Source organism: Apus apus, chromosome Z (genome assembly GCF_020740795.1).
Source record: "Apus apus isolate bApuApu2 chromosome Z, bApuApu2.pri.cur, whole genome shotgun sequence".
Classification (NCBI taxonomy): domain Eukaryota; kingdom Metazoa; phylum Chordata; class Aves; order Apodiformes; family Apodidae; genus Apus; species Apus apus.
This window is the reverse complement of record NC_067312.1, coordinates 36833612-36845370: the sequence shown is the minus strand read 5'-3', so window position 1 is coordinate 36845370 and position 11759 is coordinate 36833612. Positions and strand designations below refer to the sequence as shown.

The window sequence follows — 11759 nt, the reverse complement described above, 5'->3', positions numbered from 1 at the left end:
AGAAGCTCTACCAAACATATGTCAGGCGTAATAAATTACGTGCTTTATTTTCACTTTACTGGCTCAGAGTAGCATTTTAACTATAGGAGGCAACAGATCAGATCAGAGTATCTGCTGTCATGGAAAATACTGTCCTAGGATGAGTCCCTGAGCTGATGTTATATCCTGTAAAAATGTACTTTTCCATGGACTCAGATATTCACACAGCCAGAGTAGTTCCTGGACAAACCAGTGACTGTCATCTCAAATGGTCCACGTTAGCTGCTCACATCAGTGCTGTTACAGTAATTGGAATCTTAACAGCTTTTCTGAGTGAGTTGCAGCTGCTCCGGTTTTGGGGTGTGAATCTGTTGGCCTGTTGTTACGTTTGAAGCCAAGATACTAGCCCTGGTCTTCGTCCCATTGCTCCCTCTATGTACTGCCAGCGTGTCCTACGGTTTTTGTCCAAAATTGTCAAGAAAGGGGGTGTCCCTGTTACTGCTTAGGTCTGGAAAGGCTGTCGATGCTGTACTTTGAAGATGTGCCAGAGGACTAGAGCTGTAGAACAGCACAACTACAGCAAGTGGATTTTTACCGTGCAGCTTAGGAAAATACTGCAGTTACAAAACACGTTCGATTTCAAATCATTTTTTTGTAGCTTAGGCTGAAATTAAGACTGCTGACATGCACCTGCGCTGTGTAGGTTGCAATCGCTGGTTCCTGAAAGGTAGAAATCAGCAGAAAATTGCCTTTGCCCTGCCTGGGGTGGGTAGCGTTGCTTTGTAACTTCTGCCTTCCCGGCGTCCAGCTCCTTATAAGCCTACCTGGCAAGAGCACGGTGCCTGAGCACGTCCCTGCAGAGATGCGCTCCCGAGCAGTATTCCCTGCTCCCAGGTGAGGCTGCGCAGCGGCTGCAGTCCTGCTACCAAGCGACCGCCGCAGCCACTTCTCTGTACGATGCCGGCCAGGTTCCGGATCCCCAGGTCTTCCCAAGCACGCCAGAAAGTGGGGCCGCTGCCCCACGGCCCAGCACCTGCCCCGCCCGGCTACCAGGCCGGCGCCTGTGCCGCCGGGTGCGCGGGCAGGAGGCCGCGCCGCTCCGCGGGCCTGGCGGGGACGGCGCCGCCGCCGGCAGAAGCCGCGTCCTTCTGCTGCGGCCCCGGGCGGCGCTGCCCTCCGGCGGCGCGGGCCCCGGGACGCCTCGCCGGCCACGCTCACACAAGCGCTGGACCGGGGACCCCGCAGCCCCGGCGGCCCCCAAGACCAACGCCGCGCCCCGCCAGCCCCCCGGCCGCGCTCCCCGTCCCGGGACGGCCGCCCCGCTCCCTGCCGCTCCCCGCGCCGCCGGGGGAGGGCGGTAGCGGCCGCACGGCCTCCCCTCGCCGCCGCCGCCCGCCGCGCTGGCTCCTCCCCGGCCGCTGGCGCAGCGAGCCGCGGCGGCATGTGGAGGCCGGGGGCGGCCGGCGCCCTCCGCGCCGCGCGGCGGGCGGGAGCGGCGAGGGGAGGCGGCGGCGCGGAGGGCGCCCTGCTGGCCGGGGCAGCCGCCGCCGGGCGCGGCCGCACGGTGAGCGCGGGGCGGGGCGGAGCGCGGCGCGGCCTGCGGCGGCGGCAGCCGAGCGGCGGGGCGGCCTCTGGCCGCGCTCCCGCTGCGGGCGGGCCCGGGCGGCGGGGAGGGAAGGGGAGCCGGTGGGGTCGGCTCAGCCGCCCGGCGGCCGGTCGTTCCCGCCAGGCCCACGGGCGGGATGTCGGCCGGGGCTGCGGGCGGGCGGCAGCGGGCCTGAGGCGGCGGCCGCGGAGCCAGGTGTGCTGGGCAGAGCCCGCGTCGGGCCTGGCCCGCGGGAGGCGCCGGGGTGTGTGTGTGTTGGGCCTCGGCGGTTCGCTGCGAGCTTGGTTCGGGGAGGGTGGTTCCTGTTGTTGGCAGCTCGGTCGGCTGCGTGGAGCCAAAAATGGACGCGGAGCAGGCTGACGGGGCCACGTCGCGATCTGGCCAGAGCCTGAGCGTAGTGCTTGTGCCCTGCTGCCTTTTTGCGTGAGTGTGTATTTAAAGAGATGCTGAAGTGAGCGGTCACAGACATGTAGGCATCGGTTTGTGTTTTGTCAAGCTGCATCATTCTGATCGTACCTCGGAAGGGTTGCCCCGTTTGCTCCCTGGACTTAGAATTGTGAGCATGTTGGTACAGCTTTTCTCAAATTTTGATCTTTTAAAGCTTTCTTTAAAACAGAAATTAGAATTGAAGCAGTGTATTTTGCAGGAGAGATCTGGAATGTGAAGTGCAATGTTACCTCTTAGCTTTGTTGAGTAAGGAAGATTCGGGGCTTCTGCTTATTTCAGTTTAATATATTAATTTCTTATAACAGAGGGACACAAGTTATTGATAATAAAGCATCTGAGTAGTGGATACTTGTGAAAATCTTGCTCTAAGCCATTTGTCTGAAGTTGCTTCGTAATTCTGTGGTAGAGCAATAGAAGACAGTTCTTCTATTTCCTACTTCACTATCCTTTGAATAAAAATATTTATTATTTCATTAGTTTGTGTCTGAAGATGAGGGTAATATAGATTGCCTCGATTATCCAAGGGCTAAAGCTGCATAGTTCTGTCCATATTAGCTCTGTGATACAGAATGTGACTGTTTTCGTTGGGAGGGATGGAAAGGTCTTCAAGGATCTCTTCATGCCAGATATGTAATTTATAATGCTTCCTGTTTAAACTTGCAATTCCGCTTTACTTAGGCTTACTTTCAACAGGAATTTCAATATGCTTCAGAGGTGAAGAGCAAGACTGTCCAGTTCATTAATTTAAGAAATGCAGGAACTTTGAATGACCCAAGGTAATTTTTATTTTTATATATTCACATGAAAATATCATCTCTGTGGTTTTTTTACAATCATTTCTAGATGTGGTAAGACTATCAAACTAATGTTATGCTGATACGTACCATTTTATTGAAAAGCATTTGGGGTTGATTTGGGAAGTCACTTTGGAAAATAATTAAATGTACCTCAACATAGGTGTCTGCCACCATTTAACATATGCCAGGGTGCGTTCAGTTTCTGCCTTACGCTTAGAAGATGTGACACAGTACCTGTAGGAGACTTCTCCCTTTCTGATGCAGCAGTTGGAGGCCCAGTCAAGGATTGTGCAGATGTCGAAAATGTTTCTTACCGTTAAGTACCTGAACTGCACCCTGAAACAATACATGAATTCTGGCTAATCCTAAGGCCTTTTGTGTTCCATGCCCCTAGGTCTTTCTGTGGAGTCCCTCATAGTGGCGTAGAGTGTGTTTTACTAACTGGCTAGCAGGAAACCTTTTTTTAAAAATCATATTCTGGGTCGTCAGCTGAAAGATACTGAGTCACCATAGTTCATAGTAACTGTTGTGTTGCTATACCCATTAGTGAAAACTGAAATTGTGTTACTGCAATTCTCTGTTGCTAGAGACACCTACGCTTCTGCTTAGAAGTCAACACTGTTACGGATGGAAGAACTTAATGTGGTTAAATTGATTTGGTTAATTAAACTGATCTAGACTTCATCCACACTAACTTTTTGTAGTTATTTAAAGAGGGTAGCAAGCAGTCTCACAAGTGCTGTGAGCCTTACATAATGGCTAGAAGGGTGGCTTGAGATCCTCTGAAGGAGGAGGTAATTGTATGTATTCATAAGCACTCTCTAAATAACATGTAATTACTGGGCTACATGGGTAATTTGAGAAGCCAAATGCTGTACATAGACATGCTGTTTGATGTCACAGAATCACAGAATCCTAGGGGTTGGAAGGGACCTCGAAAGATCATCCAGTCCAACCCCCCTGCCAGAGCAGGGTCACTTATAGAGCACATCACACAGGAACTTGTCCAGGCGGGTTTTGAATGTCTCCAGTGAAGGAGAGTCCACAACCTCTCTGGGCAGCCTGTTCCAGTGCTCTGTCATGTTGATGTTTCTAAACTGCTTATAGCCACAGCAAGTTTCTTAGAGTCAAATGACAAATAGTGTCATAGAATGTTTTGGCTTAGGAGGGACCTTAATCTCATTTGGTTCCAACCCCCCTACATGGGCAGGGACACCTCCCATTAGACCAGATTGCTCAGAGCCCCATCCAGCCTGGCCTTGAACACTTCCAGGGATGAGGCATCCACCACCTCTTTGGGCAACCTCTTCCAATGTCTCACCACCCTCACACCAAATAATTTCTTCCTAATCTCTAATCTAAATCTCTCTTCTTCCAGTTTAAAATAATTTCCCCTTGTTCTCTCACTCCGTGCCTTATAAAAAGTCCCTCCCCAGCTTTCCTGTAGACCCCCTTCAGGTACTGGAAGGCCACTGTGAGGTCTCCTTGGAGCCTTCAGGTAAATGCTTCTAAACAGGAGATACTTGTATCTATTTGTAGAGTCCAAGCTAATCTTGCACAAAGTCCTTTATGAAAATGCCCTATTTTGAAGTCTGACTTGCCCACTTAGTACACAAGAGTAAGTTTATCTAAGGAAGGAAGTACATACTCATTAGTTACAGATCTATACTACCAAAAATTCAAAATTCCACTTCTACCTGTAAGGTGGATTGTCACCTGCATTACCTTAAGAAAAATTACTACTTGTTCTTGGGTTTTTTTTAGTATAATCATTTCATGGTTAATATTTTCTCCTAAGTCATGCTCTTGATATGCTTTTATTATAGGGAAAATACTGTCTTCCCTGGTTTTCCTCCTAATTTTGGGTTTGTATGTCATTGGTAGCTCTTTAGATGAGACCACTTACGAAAAACTGGCTGAAGAAACACTGGACTCTTTAGCAGATTTCTTTGAGGACCTTACAGATAAGCCTTTTACCCCAGAAGATTATGATGTCTCTTTAGGGGTATGTTTCAAACATTCTTTTACCACTGTGATTATTGTAGATTATTTCTTTGAAAGATAATTTAAAATTAGTCTCCCTAGTGCAGACACATAAAACATGATTAGAGCAACTGTTCTATTAAAAAGTAGGACACGCTGTTGTATGATTTGAGGATCTAAAATGTTATTTTATACAGAAGGACATAATATAGAATAATAAATGACCACAAGAGGAGAGAGAAAGTGATTTCAAATTTCACAGTGGTCTGGAATTTTTCTTAATGTGCATAGACCTCTCACATTAGCAGTCACTTCCCCCGCAGTGGATACTAGAACAGACCTGCATGGCACAGTCCACATGCATCATGTGTAACTGGTAGAGCAGTTTCTTTGATTGCCCTGAATACTGAGAAGCAGCATTTGTCTTCACCAGGTAGAGTATGTTTGTCCTAGCTGTACTGATGACTCAGCCTGTAGTGAAGAGAAGCAACAGGAGGATGCAACGTTTGAATAGGTGGTTGCAAAAGGGAGACCAGAGCATACATGGGTAGAAGGCTGCTGTCACGGGAGATGCTGGGTGGCTGCTTGCCTGATAATTGGAGCCTTTATTAGTCAGCCACTCAGATTATTTTTCAGGAGTGACAGACACAGATTAAAAACATCCATTCTGTTTGTATAGGGTTTTTATTAGTTTTATATACAGTTCCTGAAGTGGTTTGGCTATAGGCTGTAACAAGGAGGAGAATGCAGTTTCTCCCCACACTGCTGTCTGCAACACAGGTCTTTCAGTACTGCATTTTTTTAGGGGCCATGTAACTGCTGCAGCCTCTTCATGTCTTCTGACAAGGAGGTTATTTTCTGCTTGCCCTTTCAGTTAAGATTTTGTGATCAGAGACATTGATGCAGATGGGTTGGGTTGCATTGTGCAAAAAAAACAAACAAAAAACAACCCAGAACCCTGAAGTTTTCAAACTTGCTCATGTGTAACTTTGTAATCATAATGTTCACTCTTTATTTCTTACGCTAGGATAGAGAATAACATAGTGTTAGTAGGGTTCCATTGTTGCCTTTAGCAAATATTTGTTGTTTTAATTATGTAATTAATGTTATAGCTAATTGCTTTTCTGGTGAAAAGGGAAGAATTTTTTTTAACCATTACTCTTTGGTATGTTTTAGTATATCAGCACCTATTAGCCTAATTTAAAGAGCTTAGAACAAAAATTAGTGAAAAGGTAATGATTTACCTCTTTAGTATTCTTAGACGCTTCATTTCGTGAAGGTTCATGAGTCCTTTTATGTCAGAATTTTATCTCCAGCCCCTGCAGAGTGGATTGTGTTCGATGTTGACTCATTCAGAGGCTCAAAGTGAATTATTTTTACATCATCTTAATTTTTACCAGTTACTGCTTTGTTGCATAGACTTTGTAATTACATAATAGTATATAGCAAAAGGTTAAATAGTGCCAAATTTACTGAAGTTTATTCCAAACAAACAAGGCTAGTGTTGTAAGAAGCCACAAGGTGGCGAATGTGATAAAGGTTTGTTATGACTTTGATTTTTTCATGCAATTTTTATCTTTGTAATATAAGGGAAAAAAAAAACCTCTTTTGAAGAATATTCTTGTTATTAGAAGCTAAGAAACATTCATCCAGTAGTACGAAATATGCATAGTCATATTCCTTAAAGTATGGTAAAAATATTTTGCATCTTAAGTTCTTAAAAACTCAGGTTGTATATCCTAGTATTTAGAAAATATTGTAAAATATATGGTTAAGTGTTTTAAACTCAGCATTAGAAGTCAACTTTTGTTTAATTTGCAATGGCAGACCAACAACATTGCCCAACAGCTGACAAGCAATGTAAGTGATAGTATAAAATTTTTGTTAGCTTTTTGGGAACCTGTTTACTTACAGTGTTTCTGTTGCATACTTAATACAGTGCTAGAGAGCACATAGAAGAATAGTGAAACCTTTATATGGCCATTCAGGCCTTATCACCCCAACATGCTTTCATAGCTTTATCATCCCATAGGGCATGAAGCATTTAAGAAACTGGATCATATAGGTCTTACCTATTACCTGAATCATCAAACTGTATTCTGTAGAGATACTCTTTTTGATCAGCATAATTCAGATCATCTGTAGGTGAGCTCTAGTCCAAGCACTGTTATTCTTTTACTTAAAGTTAGGACTGAAGTGTTTTTGTCAGAGTTGCTTTTCAAATGCAGTCATGGAAATGTCAGAGAAATTTAAATCATGTTGTCCAGAAGAAACAGGACTAAGAAGACAGAATAAATGCTCCTTAGGTTAATAGTCTAAAGCTGGCACAGCTAAAACAAACTAGACCTCATGGAGTTTAGAAGTCAAACATTTTTTTAGGCATGATTCAGGATCAAGACACTTCATCTGGAATTACTGGAGAAATAATTGTGTTTATTCACTGGGAAACTGTTGCAGGTACTTAAGATAGATAATATTGCATATCTCAGAAATCTACCAGTGACACACAAAGCTTCTAGACTTTGAACCACACCAGCTCTGCATTGTTTGTGAATAGAGTAGGATGTCATTGGATGATGTTTTAAAATATGCAAAATGAACTAGCAGTCCTTTCAAGATGGCAGGTCAAAGCCCAGGAGTATAATTTAAGTAGTGCCATTACGAATGGTGCAAACACACTAAATCAAACTCTTAAGTAGAAAGTTTAAAGTCTACTTTAGATAGGCTCAGAGATACGCAGATTGTCGTGGGCATTAATACAAGTTTTTTGTACCTAACAGTCATTCTTCCAAGCTATTATTGGGGATATAGTTGGGAATGTGATAGAGATGTGTAAGTTTCTGTTTATCTACTGCAGATGATGCAATTCCTGTTAAGTAACAGGATGCAAATTTTTAATTTCTCACTTTTTTTCTTTGTGTTTTAAGAGTGGAGTTTTAACAGTTAAATTAGGTGGAGACATGGGAACGTATGTAATCAATAAGCAAACACCAAACCGGCAGATTTGGCTGTCCTCACCCACTAGGTAAGTTACGTGTAAGTAAGTTACATAATGTCTGCAGACTGGGTGGAAATGTACTTCCCTTTTTTACAGCACAGAACAAACTATGTAATAACCTCTTAATAAGTGACCCTTTTCCTCAGTGTGTTCTCAAAACATGATATAATGTAGATGTTCAATAATAATTTGTTACAGAGGTTCAAGTGCAGCATACTGACATATCTAAATTAATCCTGGAAGTGTGTAATAAAAAATTTTCGTACCCTGTTCCAGTCCAGAGCCACTGTCTATAGGATTATAGCCTACTCATAGGAAAAACAAACAGCCATGATTAAAAAAAAAATCATCAACCAAAGCTTCTGTTGGAAGAAAGAGTGATGATGATGTTATGATCTAAACCTCTCTTTGTATTTGAACAGGGTGTCTCCTTCCCCTTTAAGCTTCTGGGATTTCCTGCTTCATATGTTTATGTGCTCATTGTTTTTGTCAAGAATCTGCACTTTATAGGAGCCGTGGCTAGCTGTTCCCTCTGCCTTCTCTAATGCAGAGGTTTGATCCATTCCAGGTTTTCTGTTCGCTTTCAGCAAGGAGGGCAGCGAGATACTGTGAAAATGCTGTAGCTGCCTTCCGCAAACATCTGTATTCTCTGCCAGTGTCCCGGGGAAAGAACTGAGGGAGTTGGTTAGTGTTACTGGTGAATGAATAAGCTATCTGGAAAGTATGAGCACTCCCAGTAGCTATGAAGGCGTACCTCTTGGACGTTGTTCAGAAAAAATATATTGATTGCAAAACCTGGAATGGCTTTGCAGTAGGAGAATTCTGTAGAAGTGTTTGTGTTGGGGAAGAAAAAAAGCGCAATGGAATTTAAGATTTTAAGAGGAGCAATTATAATAGGCATAAAACTTACATAAAGAATATTCTAACTTTGCTTTAGCATACTTATGTATTGACTGGTGCACAGCAGACCAAGTTAGTAATTTTTTTTTAATCCTTTTATTAATTACATAACTGACTTAACATGACTTGCTAAAGTACAGGCATAGCAAGCTAATAAACCTTTTTCTTTAGACTAATGCAGGCTGTGTGTCAGATTTTATCAAATCCATGTATTTTTGTAACAAGCATGATTTCAGAACCTTGGTTCTGCTTAATGTGTCAGTAAGGTTTTTGTGTCACTGACACAAAGGTTTCATGTATTTATGAAAACCAAAACTCAGAGAACTCCTGTCTGTTTTGTAGCCAACTGTTGTTGAGCTAATAAACACATGCTCCAGAATATGGAATTAATGAAAAAATGTAAAACCATTTTGTTTTGGTTTTGATTGTTCCGCTAGTCAATAAAAATACCCAAGGAAAGAGATAAGCTTTAAAATTCTTTGACGGTATTTTTCATAATTTTTTATTAAAGATTATTCACCTACAAACAGTAAGTTCCATGCTTCCTTAACTGGTATTATGGTAAACAGTGGTATTTCCGGAAATATGATGCTACGTGTTCACTTACTTCCTAACCTCTGAAAAGCAACTCTGCATGATCAGGAGTGACATACTTCTGAAGTGTGATGGACTAGGAAATGAAAGAAGCAAATGTTACTGCCAGTGATCACTTGCATTGAATGTTGTATTTGGGAAATTTGTACAGTCAATGTAAAGTCTTGAGTTTTTAAGAACATATCCCAAGGCAGATAAATTATTAAGATGTGACAGAGAGAAAATTTCTTGAATTTTTTCAACCTCGTCTTTGCTATAGTGCATCTTTACACTCAAGTGCACTTAAGCTTATGCTTGTAAAGCTTTGCTTAGTCAACATTTCTGAAAAAGAGAAAGAGGGGATAGCTGCAACCTGCCAGCATTGTGATTGCAGCAGTTCTGTGTAGCTCCTTTGACTGAAAAAACTTTTCAACCTTACACAGCATCTTTCAATAATACCTTAATTTGATATTTTAATTATTCTCTTTGTTTAAAAATCTATGAAGCCATTCCATGGGAAAAATATTAGTCTATATTTAACTTGGCAGACATTTTATAGAATTCACAAGATCCTCGCTTAAATTATTAATGGAAATTCTAAATAATCACATTTGTACAGCATTTTGGAAATTCAGAGAACTATGGAAGTGTTTCATATTCTAACTGTATTACTGATAGTTACTACACAACATTTAAAAGGAGTTCAAATAACTTGCACATTTCTTTGTCATTGTTGATTAAATGGCCTTAAATCTTAGCCTGATTTTCATGAATGGCTGCATCTCATTCTGTCATTCTCTAGTTGCAGGGCAGTATAAACATACGCTTGCACTGCAAAGACAAAGAAATAAAAAATGCACAGGAAACTAACTGGAGCACATAATCTCAATTCCAAACAGCTACCAGTTCACATACAGCAAGTGAGATTTCAATGGAAGTGACATTGATTTGTGTTTTAATTTGTAAGTTCTCCTAATTTGGTTAGTGGTTAAAGTTATTCATTTGAATGTTGCAAGTTATTCAGGATATTCCAAGTTCAGATAAGTGTTTATGTTTGTAGAGAACCTGCAGATTGTTCTGTATATACAGGATAGTCTGTTTTCTAGCAAACTTTGTGCATGGGTTGTCCAGGTTCCAAGATACTTTGTCCTGTGAGTTCACAAATAAGACTGATGGTTTGTGTGTTTGCCCCAGACAACCGTTTCATTCCTTTCTCTTTTTTTAGTTTCTCCAACTAAGGTTGACAGTAGTGATCACCTTTCAGTCATCCTCCTGTTTCACATGTGGAGAATTGAGTGGATAGAAAGGTCTGGAATGGAACCCAGGTGTTCAAGTTTCTTTCTTGATACTTACTTAGGCCTGAAAAATCAAGCCAGCAACTATACAATAGCACAGAGGAAAAGGGCATTTTAAATACAAAGCTCCCACATGCCAATGTATTTGCTTTCAGCTGGTACATTATTTTGTGGCATCTAGAAGGTGAGAATGGTGATCGGTGTTCTGCTATGCTTAGAATACCGGCATGGGACTGCTGCAAGGCTGATCAGTAGCATTAGTTCAGTGTTACACAAACATCCCTTGTAATACTTGTGTACAATAAAGTTATATGAGTGAGGAAAGAAGGTAGTAAGGGAAGAAACTGAGGAAATCAATGCCAAAGCAAGAAGGGAAGGAGCTTGTGTTGCTGGGAGTGACTGATGTATCTTGTCACCTTTCAGATACATCTGTTGGATGGCTCAGCAGCGTCTGGCAGACCTGGCCTTTTCTGCTTCACTTCCCCAGACTTCCCACCAGTCCTTCTCCAGGGTGTCCGTTTCCTTTTCCTGAGCACTCTCTGTGGTTCATTATAAACACAGGCTTCCAGCATCTCCCCATGAATAATCTGTACTTACAGTGTGTGTTTTTTTTCCTAGTGGGCCTAAGCGCTATGACTGGACTGGACGGAACTGGGTGTACTCTCATGACAGAGTATCCCTTCATGAACTACTATCAAAAGAATTTTCAACAGCATTAAAAACTAAATTGGATTTGTCCTCCTTAATATATTCTGGAAAAGAAGATACATGATTCTATTAATGGAAGTTTGAAGACTTTAACCACAAGCCAAACCCTTCCTTGGTTTCTGGAGTACCTGATCATAATTCTGTTGCTGTTCTTGACATCACTATGTTGTGCAACAAAAAAGAAAACAATATATTTTTCTTTAGTGCTCAGTCTTGGGATTTCTTTGTCACTGCTTGACTCTGTGTCCGTGCAGTACAGGTGGTTGATGTCTCCTGTTGCTGGATTTCTCACTTTGTTACTGCAGCAGTCAGTCATTCATTCTGTGTGCAGTCTTGTTCTGAGGTAAGGACTGGCCCACCTGGTGACTTCTGATCAGTGCACGAGTGCTCAGCTTCTTGTGGGGAGACATTCACCCAAAGAAAGAATGTGTGTGAATCACATTGACGTAAGTTGTGGTGCTGCAAATACATTG

General features: G+C 42.5%; 1 protein-coding gene across 1 annotated transcript; it reads left to right on the top strand.

Annotated features, from left to right (window-relative positions):
• The first annotated feature begins 1405 nt into the window (after positions 1-1405).
• On the top strand, positions 1406-11496 carry FXN (frataxin). The gene is made up of 5 exons (XM_051642177.1): positions 1406-1543; positions 2726-2808; positions 4714-4834; positions 7740-7837; positions 11197-11496. Exons 1-5 carry the CDS (start codon positions 1421-1423, stop codon positions 11348-11350), a joined length of 579 nt encoding a protein of 192 aa, XP_051498137.1. The 5' UTR covers positions 1406-1420; the 3' UTR covers positions 11351-11496.
• The last annotated feature ends 263 nt before the right edge of the window (positions 11497-11759 follow it).